The 23012-nt window shown below is 37.9% G+C and overlaps 1 protein-coding gene across 1 annotated transcript in view; it reads left to right on the top strand.

The window, feature by feature from the left end:
* The window catches only part of LOC126237168 (myosin-VIIa), a 532624-nt gene extending 518428 nt beyond the window's left edge, over window positions 1-14196 (top strand). Inside the window, exons 33-41 of the mRNA XM_049947025.1 lie at window positions 1926-2184; window positions 4369-4506; window positions 4618-4800; window positions 4929-5130; window positions 6938-7066; window positions 10194-10290; window positions 11912-12009; window positions 12408-12577; window positions 12768-14196. Of these exons, the coding sequence (XP_049802982.1) occupies window positions 1926-2184; window positions 4369-4506; window positions 4618-4800; window positions 4929-5130; window positions 6938-7066; window positions 10194-10290; window positions 11912-12009; window positions 12408-12577; window positions 12768-12977 (1486 nt within the window). The 3' untranslated portion in view covers window positions 12978-14196. The remainder of the gene's footprint in view (window positions 1-1925; window positions 2185-4368; window positions 4507-4617; window positions 4801-4928; window positions 5131-6937; window positions 7067-10193; window positions 10291-11911; window positions 12010-12407; window positions 12578-12767) is intronic.
* Window positions 14197-23012: the final 8816 nt, after the last annotated feature.

The raw sequence follows: 23012 nt of genomic DNA on the forward strand, positions 1-23012 counted from the left end.
TATTATCCTGGTCTGGACTGTATTAATCAGCTACTTCGACAGGGCCATGACTTCTGAAAATCATGCCATGAAATGAGATCCATTCTGTCAGATTTTGCCCACTACACCTAGAATAGCTTTTTGTCGCCCTCCAAATCTCTGCAATGTTCTTGTCAGACCCTATGCTCCTTCTGCACCCATCCCCATATCCTATGGTTCCTCCCCCTGTGACTGTCCCTGACACAAGACTTGCCCTATGCACCCTCCTATCACCACCTATAACAGTCCTGTAACTGGCAAAACATATATTATTAAAGGGAGAGCCACATGTGAAATGGCACATATCATATACCATCTGCTATGTAAACACTGTTTGGCTTTTTACATTGGCATGACTACTACCAAATTATGAGTTAGAATGAATGGGCGTAAGCAGAGGGTGTATACAGGCAACACACAATATCCTATTGCAAGGCATGCTCTACAACATGACAATTGTGACCTCGATACCTGTTTCACCACATGTGCCATCTGGATTTTTCTCCCAGACACTAGTTTCTCAGAACTCCGCAGGTGGGAACTAGCGTTACATCATGTCCTTGGTTCTGGCCACCCACATGGTCTTAATTTACTTCAATTTCTTCCATCTCAGCATTTCTTCACAGTAACTACTCCTTTCTTCACTCCATTTTAGTTTTCTACATATTTTATTTTCTTTCGCAATCCCTCTCCTACCTCTGTTATGGGCAATGCATTTAGCTTCTCACTCTTATTAACTTGTACACAGTGTTTTAACAGTAACGTCTGTCTTGCATATTACCATGTCGTCCACCTTTCTGTTCTCAGGTTTTCAAATTTTGTACCGTGCAGTCCCCAACAATCAGTCTTTCCTTCCCATCCCATCTGGTAAGTCTCCCCTGACCCACGGTTCCGAATGACTTTTCTGAAATCCACTCCTGTTCATAGAGATCTCCAGTTCGTTTTCTACACTCCTCTTCCTTCCCCTTCAACCCTTCTGCCTGAAGAAGGAGCTACTGGCTCTGAAAGCTTGCCTAATTATAACTTTCTTTTATGTTTGTGTTCCCCTGCCACTGCTTGGTGAGTAGACTTTTTATCTATTCAGTTACATTATACTGATAAAAATCCTAGGATAGACCAAGGATCAAGCCCAAGACCTTTGGATCTATAGTCTGGCCCTTTGCCACTGACCATCAAGTTGCTCCATAGGCAGTATTAAACATTTTGCCTTTGAAAGCCATCAATTCATTCTCATAATTTATTAATTTTCTTGACAGAATTTTATTTTGATACATACTTTAATTTGTCATATTAGTTATCCCATAAAATTATAAGGAGTTAGAATGTCTGGGTAGAACTTAGCTCAGGAGGTCAAATTCTCGTACTCTCACTAAAAAAAATATCAAAGTAGAAAAAAATGCTGTCCCAGCTTTGAGAACTGTTAATTGCTGTCTCAGCAAGGAAAGATAAATAGGTTGTGGAATGTTAGTAATGAGGTTAGGTCGCTCAGATTGAGAGGGACTCACTCACTTGCTGTAAGAATGAGAGAGGAAAGAAGTGGTAAATTAGTTATCCTCAGTCGAATATTTTTCATGACTTAATTTCTTGTAGTATTTACTATTTTGTGCTGTATGATAAAACAAACCTGTAGGTCATGAATGAGCTACATAAAAAACAGAACTCAAAATAATGGAAAACTAATGAATTTTCATCAGGAATTTAATTTTTCAGTCATTAAGTAAAGTAAGCACTACAAATCTTCTGAGACCCACATGAGGTTTTAAGGGTTGCATAGAAGAACTTTTACAATTAAAATAAATATTTATCTTCTACAATTAACTAAACTGAAATAAATGACCAGCCAATGTAGTTAAAACAAAATTAATTTAGAACACTATGAATTATATTTTTTTTCCTTCTTTTTCTAGGCCACCACCCAAAAGAACAATGTCCAAAGCACTGACATTAACATCAGCTCGTCGAGGAGGGCCTGAAGAGTTGTGGAGGCATTCTAGAGAACCAATAAAGCAACCTCTACTTAAAAAATTGTTAACTAAGGAAGAGCTGGCAGAAGAAGCATGTTTTGCATTCACTGCTGTGCTTAAATACATGGGTGATTTACCGTCCAAACGTCCTCGCATAGGAAATGAATACACTGACCAAATTTTTGATGGTCCATTGAAGCATGTAGGTTCAGATGAAATACTATTTCACATTATTTCTTACAATGATATACCTCTAATTTTCTATAAATATTAAATTCTATGGCTAAAACTGAATACTTTGCTTTTATAGTACCAGCTTAAGAATCTTGTTTGAGACATGTAGTGCGCGTATCAGGTTTCCTTTCTTACTGTATGCTCAATGAGGTATCTGTTGTAAATATCTCCTGAAATAAAGGAAGCTGTTGGTTTGCTTGAATGTCGTTTTTGTTGCTTCCGTAAGTTTTAACTGTATTATTTGTAACGTTTAAATAATGGAAGGGGTAAAGGAAATCATTCACCATATAGGTGAGGCATTGAGCAGTCTGCAAGCCCATAAACAGGACTGAAAATGTTGCTGAGCAATAGGACAATGTGCCTGTAAAATGGTCAATGCTACAAATATGCATATAAAAATACAAATATCCTCCTTCTATTATTTGTATTCCAGTTACATCCTTCTGTGAACTACACTCCTGGAAATGGAAAAAAGAACACATTGGCACCGGTGTGTCAGACCCACCATACTTGCTCCGGACACTGCGAGAGGGCTGTACAAGCAATGATCACACGCACGGCACAGCGGACACACCAGGAACCGCGGTGTTGGCCGTCGAATGGCGCTAGCTGCGCAGCATTTGTGCACCGCCGCCGTCAGTGTCAGCCAGTTTGCCGTGGCATACGGAGCTCCATCGCAGTCTTTAACACTGGTAGCATGCCGCGACAGCGTGGACGTGAACCGTATGTGCAGTTGACGGACTTTGGGCGAGGGCGTATAGTGGGCATGCGGGAGGCCGGGTGGACGTACCGCCGAATTGCTCAACACGTGGGGCGTGAGGTCTCCACAGTACATCGATGTTGTCGCCAGTGGTCGGCGGAAGGTGCACGTGCCCGTCGACCTGGGACCGGACCGCAGCGACGCACGGATGCACGCCAAGACCGTAGGATCCTACGCAGTGCCGTAGGGGACCGCACCGCCACTTCCCAGCAAATTAGGGACACTGTTGCTCCTGGGGTATCGGCGAGGACCATTCGCAACCGTCTCCATGAAGCTGGGCTACGGTCCCGCACACCGTTAGGCCGTCTTCCGCTCACGCCCCAACATCGTGCAGCCCGCCTCCAGTGGTGTCGCGACAGGCGTGAATGGAGGGACGAATGGAGACGTGTCATCTTCAGCGATGAGAGTCGCTTCTGCCTTGGTGCCAATGATGGTCGTATGCGTGTTTGGCGCCGTGCAGGTGAGCGCCACAATCAGGACTGCATACGACCGAGGCACACAGGGCCAACACCCGGCATCATGGTGTGGGGAGCGATCTCCTACACTGGCCGTACACCACTGGTGATCGTCGAGGGGACACTGAATAGTGCACGGTACATCCAAACCGTCATCGAACCCATCGTTCTACCATTCCTAGACCGGCAAGGGAACTTGCTGTTCCAACAGGACAATGCACGTCCGCATGTATCCCGTGCCACCCAACGTGCTCTAGAAGGTGTAAGTCAACTACCCTGGCCAGCAAGATCTCCGGATCTGTCCCCCATTGAGCATGTTTGGGACTGGATGAAGCGTCGTCTCACGCGGTCTGCATGTCTAGCACGAACGCTGGTCCAACTGAGGCGCCAGGTGGAAATGGCATGGCAAGCCGTTCCACAGGACTACATCCAGCATCTCTACGATCGTCTCCATGGGAGAATAGCAGCCTGCATTGCTGCGAAAGGTGGATATACACTGTACTAGTGCCGACATTGTGCATGCTCTGTTGCCTGTGTCTATGTGCCTGTGGTTCTGTCAGTGTGATCATGTGATGTATCTGACCCCAGGAATGTGTCAATAAAGTTTCGCCTTCCTGGGACAATGAATTCACAGTGTTCTTATTTCAATTTCCAGGAGTGTATATTATCTTTATTTGATTGAAAATATAATTTGTTAAAATAGATGGCATCAAAGCCCAAGAGTTTTCTTAGTGAGTCAGTTATACTGTATAATGAAAATTTTGTTTTTGGCTATTTTGATAGTTCGAAACACACTCATAATTCTCTATGCATGATTATAAGAATTAGGATATTTTCATAGTTTGAAACTCACTCTTTTTTTTTTTACACTTGATTATAATAAGAAAATAAGCCATGGCATGATTTCTTATTGTTATATCCTTTTGTGCCACTGTAGGAGATCTTGAGAGATGAAATATACTGTCAAATAATGAAACAATTGACAGACAACAGAAACCGTTTGAGCGAGGAAAGAGGGTGGGAGTTAATGTGGCTTGCAACAGGTCTGTTTGCATGCAGCCAGAATCTGCTGAAGGTTTGTATAAAATGATTCTAAACCGTAATCCCACAGTGTATTAGATATTCTTAATTTTATTTGTATCAAAAGGGCTAGTTACCAATTCTTTGTTTTTCTTTTTTTTCACAGGAACTTACCTTATTTTTGCGCACAAGAAGGCACCCAATATCACAGGATTCCCTTCAAAGGTTACAAAAGACCCTTAGAAATGGCCAGAGAAAGTATCCTCCTCATCAAGTTGAAGTAGAAGCTATTCAACACAAGACCACTCAAATATTCCATAAAGTATACTTCCCAGATGATACAGATGAGGTAAAAAGAAATGATGTGTATAAAATTATTGAAACTCTACATAGCTTTCTTCATACTTAAAGACTGAAATTTTAAAATATCACACTGACCAACACTGTGTTTAATAACTGATGCTTTGTGGTCCTCAGGCTTTTGAAGTGGATTCTTCAACTCGTGCCAAAGACTTTTGCCAAAATATATCACAGCGCCTGAATCTGCGTTCTAGTGAAGGCTTTAGCTTGTTTGTTAAAATTGCTGACAAAGTTATATCTGTCCCAGAGGGCGACTTCTTCTTTGATTTTGTGAGGCACTTAACGGACTGGATTAAGAAAGCAAGGCCATCAAGAGACGGTATGTTTTGTTAGTACTGTTGCTGTTTTTGTTATAATTACAGTAAAAAAAACAGTAAATTAAGTTAAAATTAGGTCAGATTTGTCTTAATAAATTTTAGTACTATAGGTGTTGTATATGCTTGTCACTTTGTGTCATGTGCAATTTTTTTTTTTTTTTTAAATTAACTTCATGTGGGTACCAAAAGAAACTTAGGATAATGTAATTGTTGTAAAAATATTTTTATATTTTCAGTCTTTGAGTAACTAACATATTTCTTGTATCATGTGCTCCCTTTTTCATTGTGTCGTGACCCCTAATCATCAGTGATAATAAATTGCAAAATTGCTGCAAATAACATAACCATGACAGCGGTCACCAACATCAGAAATAAAGTGGTGCATCACCATAATGCTAATAATAAGAATCAGTTTCAACAGAGCTGCGATATAAAGTCACAATACAAGACACAAAAATAATTTTCATGTAGACTCCATTTTCTTGCCCCAGGTTAAGAATGGAGTTTTGGTGGTAAGATATTCAGTAAGTGCTTGTCTAAAATGAAACAAGAAATTTTGAATCCCTATCAATTCAGAAGAAAATTAAAAACATACTTCATTAGCCACTCTTTCTGCAAATAATCAAGATATCTAGATATGTGGACTGAACACATGGCCACATAGCAAGTACAGTGTTTGTGATAAAGCTGTATCTTCTTCTTTTTCTTTTTCTTGTGCCTTTGTCCAGCCTCATCGCAGGGTTGGCATTTTTATTAACAGATTTGGCTTGGTAGTTCAAGATGCCCTTCCAGTTGCCATCCTATTAACCCCCTGTGTCATCCTTCCTGGGACAGAATATGTGTACACCAACTGTCTGCTTGTAGTGTTATTCATGTGAAACTAAGTAAGAGTTTGCTAAATGTTTGGAAATCATGTAACAGAGGTGGGACTTGGGTACCAGTCCAGTATTGACCTTGTGGGGTATGGGAAACCACCTAAAAACCGCATCCATGCTGGCCAGCACACCAGTCCTTGTCATTAATCAAAAATCAAAATGGCTCCGAGTACTATGGGACTTAACTTCTGAGGTCATCAGTCTGTCATTAATCCATTGGGCAGATTCGATCTGGGGCTGGCATAATGCCCCCTCCTGAAAGCGGCACTTTTAACACATGTGGCTATCTGGGTGGTTGTATGACAGTTAATAATGTACCATAAATAGGACTTAGTGTTTATAGATGATGTAAAAAAACCTCTTTGAACAATATCATTGCACTCGGGTAAATATTAATTTACTAATAACGGATAAACAATGGCTGTGTAATAAAACTGAGGATGCAGCAACAGTCTTCCCCCCCCCCCCCTCCCAAGGTAAAAGTTAGCATGATTAGCATTAAGCAGCATAGTAAGAGTTTATTGTAGTGTTTCTATGATGCCTTCGTCTTATATAATTGTATATCTTCAACATGCCTTATCCCTGAAGGTTCTCCTTCTGATTGGATGTGTGGAACAAGATGAATGAATGAATCTCATAGGTGTACTTCTGTTTGATTGTTATCTGTTTTACAATCTCATATTTACTTTCCATCAATGTACACCATTTTATATATCTGTTAATTTGTAAAGCAATTTGAACTTCACTTCTATATACTAGTCCTAACATTTATGCATTCTACATAAGAAACATTAAAGTCAAGAACAACCTGTGGACTATGGATTCTTTGACTATAATTAGGGATGCAAATAAGGAGGTTAGAGTCAAATGACATGGATATGTGCTATTGGTTTGCAGGTTTAGTTAATGGTGAAAAAATTTGATTAACTTCCAGGTGCATCACCACAATTTACGTATCAGGTTTTCTTTATGAAGAAACTGTGGACAAACACTGTTCCTGGGAAAGATAGGAATGCTGATTTAATTTTCCACTTTCATCAGGAACTACCCAAGTTATTGAGAGGTAAGCAGTTGTTAATGTAACATACTTTCTTTGAAAATAAAGTATTGCAGATATGAATTTTTACTTCAAATGTTGTAAATACTTATTTTTTCACTTTTATTTTGGATTAGATATATTCTGTTTGTTTCTATGTAAATTGTGTCCTAAGCTTGGGCTGCTGTGTAGTTTGTAGATTTCTTTTATCTATACTTAATGGAAAATGTACTATGATATTTTGACTCAAAGTAGCTCAAAAAGGTGTACATAACCACTCTAGCAAGAACAACCACCATCTGAAGTGGCACTATTGTAGGAGTTGCTAATTCTACATCACCTTTGATTTTTATATTTATTGTGGAGCATCTGTCATCTCGTGAACTGGAGAATATGTTGATATACAGGGTGGTTATATTTAAACTTTCTCCACCCGAGCCTGTGTAGACAGAAAGCTGTTTATCATATGGGTACCCAACTTTATAGGAAACATCATGACTTGCTGGCACTGGTACAGCAATGTAGAGTTGCAACACATGCATCAGTGTGCATGACAGTTAGCATGAGTCTGGACAAGGCCGTCAGTGCTTTGATTTTTGTTTTGACTTAAGCAGGAGGACAAAAACAATACTGGTCTTAATCCACTGTTGCCCACTCGAAACTGAGTTTATTGTGCAGTTTCGCTCCCATACTAGTTCCTAAGCAGGCACAATTTCTCTACCATTCTGAATATTCCCGTAAAGGTGTTTTATCAACACAACTGTAATAGTGCTACTACTCTTCCCGAGTATCAATGCATTGAAGGAATAATGGAGAGGTCCTCTTTCACTCGGTTACTCTGCAACATATTTGGAGAAAACCAAATCATTGGCCGATCGTTCCAAAGTGCATGGCTGCCAAGATCACCAGATTGGAACACGTGTGATTTGTGGCAGTGGGGTTACCTGAAGGGCAGAGTTTATCAACAGGACATTAACACACATCGGAGGTTGAAGATGTGAGCACAGCGAGGGAGATAGCCAACATCACACCTGAGATATTTCGGATAGCAATAGAGTGCTCTCCAATGTGGTTCCAGGCTGTAGTGGATTCCGATGGTCGTTACAGTGAGCAACATTTCCAACCTGGAACATATATGTGGAAAGCAAGTAACAAATGTTACCCTGTCATTTGGAAATTAAAATATGTTTCAATTAATGTTTATTCATTATTTCTCTTCCATGTGTTCTTACAAATATTTCCCCAAAGTTTCATTTTCCTGCAATCACTCATTTTTCATTGGGGCCCTCTCAAGTAGCCGAAGTTTAATTACAACTACTGCCTATTAGCACATGTTTTGGCTTTTTATAGTGGGCTGCATGAAGCTCCTCTTTTGCATTTGGTTTTGTTTTATTGTTTATTCTGGAAGAGTTGATGACTTCTCACCGCATTTGCATTTTGCAACTGATTTATCAGTTTCAAGATGTAATAAACTACCATTGCTGATGAGATCTGTTAGTAGAGGGCAACTCACTGCTAGAATTCTGCTATGTGATCAACATTTTTCCTACCCACTTACCATGACTTGATAGTTATTCAAAGCTCTCAAAGCTAGCACCTTTTGTATGACATTTTGTCATGTTTACTGTGAAAATCTTTCATTTCAATGTGCATGTTGTACTATGAAAGTTATTGTAAACATGAAATTGGATCAGAGGAAAGAGCAATGATCGACACCTACAGTATTGTGAGTGTCCATGGGTGCTTCCTCGTATAGAGAGCAGTCAAAAAACTCTGGAAAAATGAGTAGCAGACAATGAGGCACATGTACATCTCTAGTCTGGATCAGTGTAAGATGTGTGGTAGAAAGTTATTTTCGTTTTACTAGATATTAATGCATTTTTTCTCTTCCACTTACAGATGGAACATAGAAAAGAAGACTCTCTGTGAGCTATGATTAGTTCAGTTTTATTCTTCTCCACATTTAGTGCTAGTATCCAGTATTTTCTCCATATTATTTTATCAACATCTAGCTGGATGCTACCCCCTAAGTCATTAATATCAGGTTTTGTAACAGCAGTGGTGCTACATAATCTTCTGGGCCACCTGAAATCACTCTTGGATGCGTTAATGGCTCTATGCTAGTTTTCATGCTGTGTTATTCCTATAAAGACATCCTGTCTTGCTAAATTCCACATATGAAACCATTTCTTGTTGAAGAGATGATGCAGTATAGAATCAAAAGCTTTCTGTAAGTCAAAAAACAACAAAATTGCCTGGTTACTTGTACTCCTGACTTTTAGTGTATTACATTTGAAAATAGTAAATTGAGTTGTGCATGCTTGGTGTTTTTAGGAGCCATGTTTAGTGCTGTGAGAAGCCTCTTGTATTCCAGGTTGATCATTGTATTTGTAATGAAAACGTGTTGTAGAATTCTGTTAAGACACATATTTGTGACATAGGGCAATAATTCTGTGAATCTGTTGCACTGCTCATTTCATAAATTTATGTGGTCTCTTCCAATCACTAGGAACAGTTTTGGGCTCAAGTGGACTGCATTAAACCACTGTAAGGTTAAAAGTAAAGCTAATGCATGTGTGAATGACATTTTGTGCTGACCGTGATTAGACTGTGTCTCATTTTAGGTGATGGGAGAATACCTTAACAATAACTGGGGAATGCTGTTAAAATATTTTAACAGAATTTCTGTGTTGTCATTTCATTAGCTTAACTGCTCAGGATGTTTGCTTGAAGTGGTATAGTACAATCTTGCACACGGCATAGGTGACAGTGGATTTGTTCCAAAATAGGTTTCCTGGTTTTTCTCATAGCAGCAACATGAGTTTGGCCTGAAAACTTTAGATATGACACAGTCACTTCCTGTTTGTGAATGCTTGAATTCTCATAAATGTATAGAAACAAATCACAATTAATTCCAGAAGTGTAGACTGATTGTGAGATTCCAAGTGCCATTTCTGTAATAGATACCCAGTTAAGCAACTAACAGTTATTTCTAAGCACAACATTTATTATGTTTAGTTAAATCAGTAAATAAGAGTTAGCTGTATAGTCTGTTAATGTCATTGTTAGAAACAATGTACTCTTAAAGTTTAACAATAAAATTAACTTACATTGTTAAGAACAACATGAAGTTATGTAAGACTGTTATTTTCAGGATATCATAAATGCACCAAAGAAGAGGCAGCTCGATTGGCAGCTCTAGTGTATCGAGTAAGGTTTGGAGAAAGCAAACAGGAGTTGCAAGGAATACCGTAAGTACTGCAAGGGTTTTTGGAGACTTAATGAAGTTCTGGAATTAAGCACACCACTGTGCAACATTTATTGTTTTTCCATACATGCTGTCATAATAATTTTGTTTTTTACGTTATTTAGACCATTTATCTGAATTAAGTTCTCAAACAGCCATATCCTTATTTCTTAGTTATGATTCTTGTGCTTATTAAATTAAAATGGGGGAAAGAAAGATAAGTTGTTCTAACATTCAGACGAACATCACCATTGACATTGTAGGAATGCAGATTCACTCATCTTTAAGATTTGTTTACAGGACATATTTTAAAGCAAGCATAATTCATATTTTCATACAGTAGTGGAAAATCTTGAATGGAATATAAACAAGGGGGTGAGTAAAGGCAGCAGTTCCTCATATAATAGTGGCATTTTTCTTAATCCATATTTGTCTTTAATCAGTTTTACAGTTCAATAGACTGAGAGGGAAAGCTCAGTATCCCATACAATGTGCGTAGTAATGGCAAGGATAAAGTATCAGGGAGATACAAATGTGCAGTTATTCACTATACCACGTAATGTGATATACTGAAAGGTTATTAGTTAGCAGTATGCCAGCAAACCCCATTTCTTCAAAGACCAAATTCCCATGTATAAAACACAGCTACAAATGTCTGATTATTTTACAAATGAGATAATGTGTTAAACTTGCCTTTAACCATGTAAGCGAGAAAAAGTTTAGGAAAGATTTGAAATTATGCTTAAAGTTTGTAGGAAGTGCTCTCATTATGAAGCACTGGATTAATATAAACTGGGTAATTTACACCCCATCTGAGTAAAATTTACTTTTCCACATGTCTCAGTGTTTATGAAGTCATCTCTCCTGAACCAAGTGTTATACAATTACATAATTTTGCAGGTTTCATTCTGTGGTATTTGTGTATACTGCCTGCAACTGTGTTACGAAAGGAGGTAGTAATAAAGAAGTAACAATTAAAATGTCATGGCCTATGCTGAAGCTTGACTGCATGAACAGCGAAAATGTAGTATGCAATAAACTTTTTTTCTTTTTAGGGGGGGGCAGGGGTGTCAGTGAGGAAGAGTTTTGAAATTATATGTAAGCTTTGTTGGAAGTCTCTAAGTGCCCTCATTCTCAAATACTGGATAAATGAAGTTCATGTATTTGTACAACAGCAGTTATGCTGCCTCAAGACAAACACACAGTTTCTAAATGCAGTACTCGTTTTAATGTATTAAACATTTAATACAGTGATTGCATTTTAGTGATACAGATTCTCATGTTAGGTAGATCATGTTCATAATTGCTCTTTATAATCATCTCTGTTCAAATTCATTAACTGTATCATATGTATGGTGGTACCATTTCTTTTGCATTTCTTTTGTGCATGTGACTCAAACTGTTGACATCGAGAAGCCCTAAACTTTTATCTGCAATTGTGTAACATTACATGTGCTGATAATTTTTATCTACTTATTCCTAAAACATGCTTGTCAAAACAAAAAGAGCACTTTTAACGATCAAAGATTTTACTGTCAGTATTTGATTAAAAGATAAAATTTAAAGGAGAGAGTAAGTCTTCTCTAATCTCAAAGAGTACAGTTTTTGTATTAATTGTGTTTCAGTCAAATGCTCAGGGATCTAGTTCCAGGAGATCTTATAAAAATCCAGAGTTCCAATGACTGGAAAAGATCAATCGTAGCTGCCTACAATCAGGATGCAGGTAATAATATACAAGGAATCAGTAATAACATAACTTAAATCCAAGAACAGAAACAATAAACAAAAGTAAGGTTTGGCAACTGCTAGCTTGTAGCTGTGTGGCTTAAAGAAACACACACACACACACACACACACACACACACACACACACGATTTTTGTGTAGGTGGGTAGCATACTTAAACTAGAAAAGGAAGGGCAGCATGAAAGTCTGTGAGCTGTTATGCATTCCTTTATGCTACATATCAGTCTCTTGCAAGTGATTCTTCACCTCTTTTGATTCTTGTTGAAATAATAATTGTTATTTAAATTTTCTGCAATAAATTCTTCTTTATTCACTTCCCCATATTTAATTCATTATTGTCCATTCTTGCAAATATTATCTATTGTTTTGTATGCAGGCATGAGCCCAGAAGATGCAAAAATTACTTTTCTGAAGATCATTTATCGATGGCCTACATTTGGCTCTGCATTTTTTGAAGTAAAACAAACAACGGAGCCAAATTATCCTGAAATGCTTCTTATAGCAATAAACAAACATGGGGTCAGTTTGATACATCCTCAGACTAAGGTTAGTTCTGTTTCTCATTATATGTAAAATTTTGAGATAAGACTGTAATAGTTATTTGAAGAACTGTTCAAAAATCAGTTTTTTTCCTTTCTTTTTTAACATAATGTGTGGACTGATAATAGAATGCAGAACTGTAACTAACGTTGTGGCTGCAGCTATCGGCTGATATTTAATTGATTAATTGTTCTAGGATATCCTGGTAACTCACCCATTCACAAGAATTTCCAACTGGTCTTCCGGGAATACCTATTTTCACATGACTATTGGAAATCTTGTACGCGGCTCCAAGCTGCTGTGTGAAACTTCACTAGGCTATAAAATGGATGACTTATTAACCTCATACATCTCTCTTATGCTCACAAACATGAATAAACAGAGAGGAACTTTAAGAATAAAATAATAATACAGGAATTCAGAAGATGAATTTGTGTGTGAATTGTGTACATGAAGTCAACAGAGTGATTTGATGTTATGTCAAAAGACGGTGTATATAATGCTCACAAAAATAAATTCATTGTACATAATTCATAACATTTTATGTAAATATTTGTGACTTTGTTGTCTTCAGTGAGCAGTGACATATCAACAATGTGTGCAATATGAATCTTTCTTACTTAAAAAGGTGGATACCATATAGTCAGTACTAAAGGCAGTAACAATTGACATTTTGATAGAGCTGATATTCTTCTTGTTTTGTTTTCTTTTGGCTTCTGTAATAGTCATGTCCGCTTCCCCACTCTCATAGAAATAAAAGGTAAATTCTATATCCAAATATCTTGATTCTGAAAGACAGTGACAACAGTTATCAGAGTGCTAAGTCTTTTATTTTATTTTGCTCATTCAAATCAATACTTTCCTCATCCTTTGTACCTCACAAGATAAAAATATTATTTTATTATATATTCAGTTGGAATTGCCATGTGTCTTTTGGTTATTTATTGCTTTTAATATACCTACTAGTACGGTGTCTAATTTCATTACACAGACTCCACTATAAATTGTAAGCTGTTGTGTAACCAAACTGTTGTATTTCTGCTGGTATGGCTTGTTGTTTAAGACAAAATTTGCATTTTTGAATACTCTATGTGGAGTTGTTTTACATGGCATCTGTTAATAAGTGACAATACTGAAACTTCCCTTTTATGTGTGAGGTATTTTTGAAAGGCTGCCTAATGCATTTCATTTACTTAGAACCAACTGAATCCAAATCAAGTACAAAATTTGTCATGAACTTTGAATAAAAAAATAAATTAAGAACCTTTGTTAGTTATATGCCTGTTTATTTTTGTATGAACATTGGTTATAAAGCCAAATTAATGTGCACAAACTCTGTTTCTCACAGTTAAAATGCTGTTAAACAAGTGAAAAAAATTATTTATTTGCCTATATGACTTGCAGACTGCCTCTCTGTTGTTAATTGCAAAACTCCATTTCTTTTTGTACTGTTACAAATTTTTTGCGTTATGAAGGTTATTTTTCACTTTTTCACCATTGTTGACGAGTTTTAAGATTTGTTTGTAAATATGTGAAAAGCTAACTAGAATTTTTTTGCATAATTAAACTTTCCATTTATTTATTGCTATACCGTGATTACACTTTTCTTTCCAGAAAACAATATATATTGTCTTTATATATGTGGTTCAATAGATGTAATTTTGTACAAAAAAAGTATGAAGAAATAAATAATTTTTGTAATTTAAAGAACAGTGCTGAGGACATACCTTAGCATACTTCAAATGCCCTAAAAGTTGCTGATATTGCAACAAACATATAAGTGTTTTTTTGTATTTCCATAAATGACCAATAGATGGAGCTGTTGATGTTGCTTTAAAATATGACATTTGTTGTTGTTAAAATTGACCCAGTAGTTCATTTGCAGTGAGCATTTAAAGAAATAGTATTGTAAAAATTGGAAATTTTGTGTGGAGGTTTTTGTAGTTTGTTGTGTGTTTTTTTTAAAAAGCCCTAACTCGACAAAAATTCTTTGAATCATTTGTTTAATTTTTAGTAACCAGTCAATTTCAGAAAACACTGTTTACAGTTGGTTAGCAGAATATTTTCACAGCCATGCTTCTGTCACTGATGCATTTCATGAAGGTAGACCAGACTCGGTTTTGATCCAAAGAACTTCAATTCTGTGTGCAACACGATTGAAGAGGGTCTTTACCTGAGACAGATGAGTCCTTAGGTGTATTGAAAACTGCAGTACATTTGATTTTGCATTAATATTTAGTTGTGAAAAATATATGTTCCCAGTGGATATTGCACAGTTTGACCAGAGTTCTAAAACAGGCTGCGTCAAATGGAATTTGGAAATGCTCAAAAAATATTACAAATAAAATACAAACTCTACATACAGTATTACAATGGGAGATAAAATTTATATATTCATACTAACCAGAAACTAAGCAGCAGTCAGTGTGTGGATGTTCCAAGATGCACCAAAACCAACAAAAATGGTTGCAGAGCACTAGCTAGAAAATTGTTGCTTGTTTCTTTAATTACAATGGACATGTCTCAGCCACAGCTTTAGGTGACTGAGGAGCATTAAAGTTTGAATGGTATACAATAATTTGTTTACATCAAATCATTGATCATGTCAAGAGAAACTACCAAAAATATCAGTCATCACGACAGTGCCAACTGTCACACAATATGTCAAATAATTGATTATTTGATACAGAAAACACATTGTATCAATACGTCTCTCTGCCCTTACTCACCAGATTTCTTGCCTAACAACTTATTTTTGTTCCTTTATGTAAATTGGCAGTGATTTTCATCACTTTGAGAAGCTGTTGAATCCTTCCAAAAACCATCTCTTTGAAGTACCAGCAACATAGAATAAAAAATTTTCTAGACCAGGTTCAGACATATGCAAGAGTGTATCAAGTTTAAAGGCAAACATGAGAAGAAGATTTGTACAAAAATATTCCTTTCATTAATTTTATAAAAGTTTAAAAGGTGGACTTCATAATAACTTTAACAAGACTATTTTGTAGCAGAGTTCACCTTCTTGACATATTAAAATTATATGCCAGATTATGACTCTAATCTGGATCTTTTCCTACCATCTTATGACAAGTCATTGTTCACAAGAGGCAATGATACAAAATATTTATTTTTCTGTATGTAGTTGCTGTTCTTAAGGGTTCTGTATGTCATTCAGTAGAAATGGAACCCGTACAGGAACACTTTGTTGTTCGCCCGTCTGTCTGTTAAAGACCCCATTTTCTCAGGGTCTGGTAGACATAACAAGTTGAAATTTATGTGAGGTACTAAGATTTACAGTCCCTTGGCTGTGTGAAAAATGTAAGCTTCTAAGTCAATGCAATCAAAAGATGTGGCCATTTACGCCACACACTTCAGTACTCATAAACATGTAAGGTTCTTCCTGTCAACCCAGAGTCTTGAAATGTACAAGTAAAGGAAAACAATTTGAAAATTGTTAGTTTGTAATTATATCACATATTTTTTTGCCATTTGTTGTCCATCTGCCTGCTTGTCTGTCTGTTTGTTGAAACCCCTTTTCCTCAGGAACAGTTATAGGTATCAAGTTGAAATTTGTCAGATACTTGGATCCCTTGGCAGTGTAAAAAATTTAAACTTCTAAGTGAATACAGTCAAAAAATATGGCCATATATATCACATATTTTGATACCCACAAACTCAGCTCATCAAAACCAACAGATGAACTATTGATGTACATGTGGTAGTTAAGCGCATGCCTGGAAATAGAGAGATCATGGGATTGAATCTCAGTCAGATCACGGATTTTTCGGTCTTTGTTTAAATCTAGACCTCACCTCTCGATGATGTGAGGAGTCACCAAAAACACAACATGGTTTGGATTCCACATTAAACTATATGTCCCCTTTCCCTGCTTGGATAACTGGGGTAGTTTAGGTACATGCAATTCATCAAAGTGGTGTCCAATGGAAAGACTGGCACCAGGCCATTGAGCCACATAATACATTTGTACAGAACCCTCAGAGTGCAAGTCCTACTTGGACTTGTCCGTTATTTTATTTATTTCAAAATTACTGGTTTCAGGCACTGTCATCCATCTTCAGATTATTTCACTAACTTACTTAGCTTTGACACGTCTTTTCAGGCTGGTGGACATGCAGTGTTTTCCTATTATCCATCAGCCTGTACACATTTCATAAAGATTACTACACACAGGATCATTCTCGTGTAAGCCAGGCTATGGAACAGCTGACAGTTTTTGGAACTGTTCACATATACTGTTCTCACAATAATACCTGCTATAACATTGCAAGTAATGACTGCTTTTGATCCAACTTTTGCTCATGGAGCTGGACATTTTACTATATAACCGTCATCCGGTGATATTACAGTCTACAACCTGTCTTTCTCAAGGTGATGTTTTTAAACTACACTCATGCTCATAAATTAAGGATAATTGCAGAATGTGGTGCCATACAATGTGGCACTACACAAACTGGCACTAATAGCAAAGGCACTTAGGGAACATACACGACACAGACCTGTAAGTCCACGGTATTGGTGATAAGTTGAGAAAACCATCCCGAAACACGTGTGCTACAAAATGCCACTGTTTTCTATGCATGTACTCGGACATCAGTATGGGATATGTTCACCATGCACATGTACACAAGCCGCACAACGGGTTGGCATACTCTGGATAAGGTGGTCGAGCAGCTGCTGGGGTATAGCGTCCCATTCTTGCACCAGTGCATGTCGGAGCTCCTGAAGTGTCATAGGGGTTTGAAGATTTGCAGCGATATGTCAACCGAGAGCATCTCAGACATGCTCGATGGGGTTTAGGTCTGGAGAACAAGCAGGCCACTCCATTCGCCTGATATCTTCTGTTTCAAGATAATCCTCCACGATGGCAGGTCGGTGGGGCCGTGCATTATCATCCATCAGGAGGAAGGTGGGACCCACTGCACCCCTGAAAAGGCGGACAGACTGGTGCAAAATGACGTCCCAACACATCTGACCTGTTACAGTTCCTCTGTCAAAGACATGCTGGGGTGTACATGCACCAATCGTGATCCCAACCCACACCATGAAACCACGACCTCCATACAGGTCCCTTTCAAGGACATTAAGGGGTTGGTATGTGGTTCCTGGTTCTCGCCAGATGAAAACCCAGCGAGAATCACTGTTCAGACTATACCTGGACTCGGCCGTGAACATAACCTGGGACCACTGTTCCAGTGACCATGTACTGTGTTCATGACACCAGGCTTTATGAGCTCTCCTGTGACCAGGGGTCAGTGGAATGCACCTTGCAGGTCTCCAGGCAAATAAACCATGTCTGTTCAGTTGTCTGTAGACTGTGTGTCTGGAGACAGCTGTTCCAGTAGCTGTGGTAAGGTCCTGAGCAAGGCTACCTCCAAAATTCCATGGTCATCTGTAGGCACTGATGGTGAGATAACGGTCTTCTTGTGGTGTTGTACACTGTGGACATACCGTACTTTAGCGCCTAGACATGTTTCCTGTCTGCTGGAATCATTGCCATAATCTTGAGATCTCACTTTGTGGCACATGGAGGGCCTGTGCTACGACCTGCTGTGTTTGACCAGCCTCCAGTCGCCCTAGTATTCTACCCCTCATAACGTCATCAATATGTGTTCTTTGAGCCATTTTCAACACACAGTCACCATTAGCACATCTGAAAACGTATGTTGACTGCTGCCAGTGCCGCGGTGCGCCGACCGCTGGTCAAATACACCGCATGGTCATACCCCAAGGTGATTTAAACACGCAAACCGCCCACAGAGCATTGATTCACCATGTATCAGCATTGTCCTTAATTTATGAGCATGAGTGTATGTACTGTTATTGTTTTCGTGTTTACAAATGTATGTTTATTGCGTGACTAAGCTAATGATGCTTTCCAATGGTTATTCACCATGTTTTCTCATTTTGAATGATGTGAAGATGGTTACAGATAGAAATCGAAACTAGTTATCATACTTTAATTATGATAGGAAAATTGCAGTCTAGGCATTAAAAGTTTTATACTTAAATAAATGTTTCTGTGATAAATGCTGAGATGGTTCCTTTGAAAGAGGCATGGCAGATTTCCTTCCCCACTCTTAAAAAACAATCTATAGAATAATTTATCTGAAATCTAACAAAATTCTCAGTCCTGCATAGGTGCCTGTTAATTACTCAGGGCCTCAGCTCTTTGGTGAATTGTTTACCTTTACTCACCAAATTAGTTATTTCACCAAGGAATTACCATACAAAATTAAGCAATAAACAGAGATAGTCATGCATTGAATTAAGTGCAGTGTATAAAATTCTTTGATGACAAGATTGGTAAGGAGTTAAAATGGAGTCATTAGACTGATGAGGTATTTAAAAAATCTCAATAAAGCATGTTTTGCAGTTACAAGTATTTGTGATTGTCTCCACCTATAGATACAGAGCTATCTTTTGTTGCAATGTTCCCAAGCCCATAATGAATTAGTTCTTCAAAAATGAGCAATAATAATATTGTCTAAAGCAGACAAACTACATCTTCCAAAAGTATCTTCAGAGTTATTTGAATTCTCACATTTGATTACCAGTAAATTTATTGTTTAGTGATACTGAGGGCTAATAATATATTAGTGCCAAATAAACTATAGTTTACATTCCACAATACAAGGCATAAAAAATTATGTACACTTTGCTACCATGTCTAATATGCAGATCAGGTGTTTTATTCAAATGTAAATGTCTTTGGTTAGATGCAAAATTCAGAATCCATCGAAATTCAAAAGAAAGTTAATAATATTACTATCAATTTCTAAAAATACTGTGATTATTTAAATTCATGGGTTAGAAGTGATTGTCAGCAGCATTATAAGTAACACTGCTTATTATAAATGGCCTTCATTTTAGCAGGCACAGAGATAACTGTTGTCTCTCAACAGTTATCGATCTACTCGTGTAAATATTATTCAAGGTTACCTCATAACCAGCAGTTACTTAATACAATGAAGAGATTAATGTCATTTCTCTTTCAATGTAATGATTTTAATGTTCCTTTTGCTAAGTGAATTTATATCCTTTTGTTGGTTAATTAGTTCCATGTTCCATAAATCTTTTGCCCAATTTCTCCAGAAATAATGTGAAATGGTTCAGTGTGCAGGCTAAGTATACATGATTTATTTGTCTGTTTGGATATATGTTGGCCATTTACAGATTATGAAAGTACACAATGGCATAGAGTTGCAAATATGAGCATATCAGTCTTTGACATTAGTGGAAAGTATTTAAATTTAACAATGCTTTACTTTTTTCGTGTCTGGGCCAGGTTTCAGCCATGCTCTCTGATTCTTGTTATGTCTTCTCAAAATTTCAGCCCATTATTGGGCAACATCAGTAGTGTATTGTTTCACAGCCATAGATCTTTGAATGTGCTCTTATATTGACTGGTAGGACACTAATGTGTGTGTCATATCCCACATCTCACCATTATTACAGAAGATGTCGCTCTCGGGTTAGTCTTTACTGGTGCAACACTTGTCTGTAGTCGGTTAAGGGTCCTCCAAGTTTTCCACTCATGTTGGACACCTGTTGGCTCAATTTTTTGTGGCGGGTACCATTAGGAAATTTGATATCCACATTGTTCAAAAAAGTTTCTCCTTGATTTTAATCTTACTGGAAACTTGTACTTTCCACATTACATAACATAATTTTCATCAAAGGTCAGTTTGAACTTCTCTGTGTAGTCTGTTGTTAGTCATTGAAGACACAGAGCAGAGAAATCAGCCGCTCAATATACACTCATGTTCAGAAAAAAGAGAACACCTTGAACAACTAGAGATAGAACGTTCATATTCACAGTACATGTACCTTAGTATGTTCTGTAGAAATGATTAGTATTTGAACCATGTTGGTCCACGGGTTCAAGGTCAACAATGATATCGTGGAGCAACACTACCTACCAGTAAAATGTTCCTGCAGCTCTTGTTGTCACTATAAACCAAAGGTAATGGATCAGTGTGACTTGAGCAGACGTGCAGGATGCCTTGCAGACACTCTGGTGCAACAGTGCAACACATCGTACACTATCAGGGGTAGCAGTCCATCTCTGTTTATTAAAGTACAGATTACGTGCATGTCATCCACTTCCCCGCCTACCTTTGATGAATGTATAGAAACATGCTAGACGGCAATGGTGTAAGAGTGATGCCACTGGGGACAGGAATGGCATCAGATAGTGTTTTCAGATGAATCCAGGTTCTGTTTGTTTGAAAATGATGGCAGCATTTTGGTTTGCCGCAGACAGGGGAGGGGTATCACAGTTACTGCATTGATACAAGATGTACAGCCCCAACTCAAGGTCTTATGTGTTGGGTGCTACTGGGTACAGCCACAAATCACAGCTGGTGTGTGTCCAGAGTGCTGCAACCTATGTGAATGACATCCTGTGACCTGTAACCATACCCTTTCTACACAACACCCTAGCATGTTTCAGCAAGACAGTGCATAACCACACGTTGCTGCATGAACACATGCCTTCTTGGTGTCACAGGATGTCAGCCTTTTGCCCTGGGTCTGCCAGATCACTAGACGTGTCGCTAAAAGAAAATGTGTGGTATATGGTGAAACAATGGGTGCAGCACTGTGACCCAATGACAATCACCACAGATGAATTTTGGAACCAGGTGAATGCAGCATGGATGACTGTACCACATACATTCACACCTTGGACCCTGTGCCTGCTAGACAACAGGACACTTGTTGAAACGAGATGACTGAAACGCTAACCATTTCTGCAGAACATATTATGTACCTGTCCTTTGAATATGAACGTCCTATCTCTAGTTGTTCAAGCTGTTTTGTTTTTTCTGAACTTGAGTGTAGTTTATCCAGGGGAGTAGCCTTTATACAACCAGTTGTTAAATGGCATGTTTTATTCAGGTTCTACTTTTCTTGTGTGAGCAGATATGTTCCAGACTGGGCAGGTGTACTCTGCAGTGGAGAAGTGCAGGGCCTTACCAGTTGTCTTGAGGACAGTAGAATTTGCTCCCCATTTACTGCAAGTAAGTGTCTTCAAAATGGTGCTCCTCATTGCTATTTTCGTAGCAGTTTGAATGCAGTTTTTTTATAGGTCAAAGACATGTCAAGCATTACTGTTAGATAGTTAGGAGTGTCTGAAATTTAACAATAAAATATATTTCTTTGTATTCTGCACTACATATGCTATTGTTTTTTAATTAAAAATTCACATATAGACTAGGTGGATTTGTCGAGACACATTTTTGAGAATGAATTTATAGTTTTCTTTGGTATCTGTTAGACATTTTTTGTTAATGGGTAAATGAAGGATTTTTGTGGTTGCATGTGGAACAACTGTCAGAGCCACTAACAGTTTTACCAATGAAAGTCATTGTTTCATCTAGAGCTATAGCTGTTGACATTAACATTCTTAAATTGTGAGTGGTTGTTTCAAGATGAGTATGGGTGAACAAGACATGTTATTGTCACAGGATGTTGTAAGTGAACAAATGGATGTGTGTGGGCAGACAGTAGGTTCGTGTATCATTTGCTGGTAACATGAATCAGAGGTGGTGTTTTATTTCATATAAATATATGGCACATGACCATCACCTACCTAAACAGTACCATGTTGGCAAGCACAATGCATTGCACCACATGGGTTTTGACGTACACACGTACTGTATCTCATCAGTCCACGTAGTCTTTTCCCCTGCTTTGACCATCCAGTGGTGCTCTGTGACATGTAAGTAGCTGAGATAAACGAATAGGGCTGTGTCATCTGTACCTCATTGCAAAATGGCAGTTGTGGTTGGTATGGCTCCTCACCAATTACTGTTATCCAGCACTGAACTGGCTAGCGATTCGCTGCGCTGATACCAGTCTAGCACTGTCACAATTTTATGACACTTTACACCCACATGTTGTAGCCAACATGCAGGTTGTCTCTAGCAGTGTCACTTTTCTGTAAATTATGGTACTCAAATTTTACCCTTGAATCATTGGCACATTAAAAAAAAAAAACAACTAAACAATTAGTGTCTGATTGACCAGAGGTGGAGTATTTCATTAACTGGATACCAAAAATCTGGTCATAACCAATTGCAGTTATATGTCTTTTTCATACTGTACTCAACTGTTGTAGCGATGTACAAGGTCTTTCGGCATGCAAGTCATGTGACTCATTGAACAATTCCATTCACTGTGTTGTAATGCGTGCCCTCTTTCCAACATGGAAGCTGCACATAGGTGCACATTTTAGTTATTTAGTTGTGATACACCTTTTTCTATAATTAATGATTTGATCCATTTCATATCCCTGAAGGTTATTCTTGATAATGACTGTTAAAAACATGATGGAATGAATGTAGGGTTAGACAGTAACTGTTCAGTATCTTAAGAAAAGCCAAATTCTGTAATTAGTAAATATATTTCTGATAGGCAT

This window comes from Schistocerca nitens, chromosome 2 (assembly GCF_023898315.1).
Source record: "Schistocerca nitens isolate TAMUIC-IGC-003100 chromosome 2, iqSchNite1.1, whole genome shotgun sequence".
NCBI lineage: Eukaryota > Metazoa > Arthropoda > Insecta > Orthoptera > Acrididae > Schistocerca > Schistocerca nitens.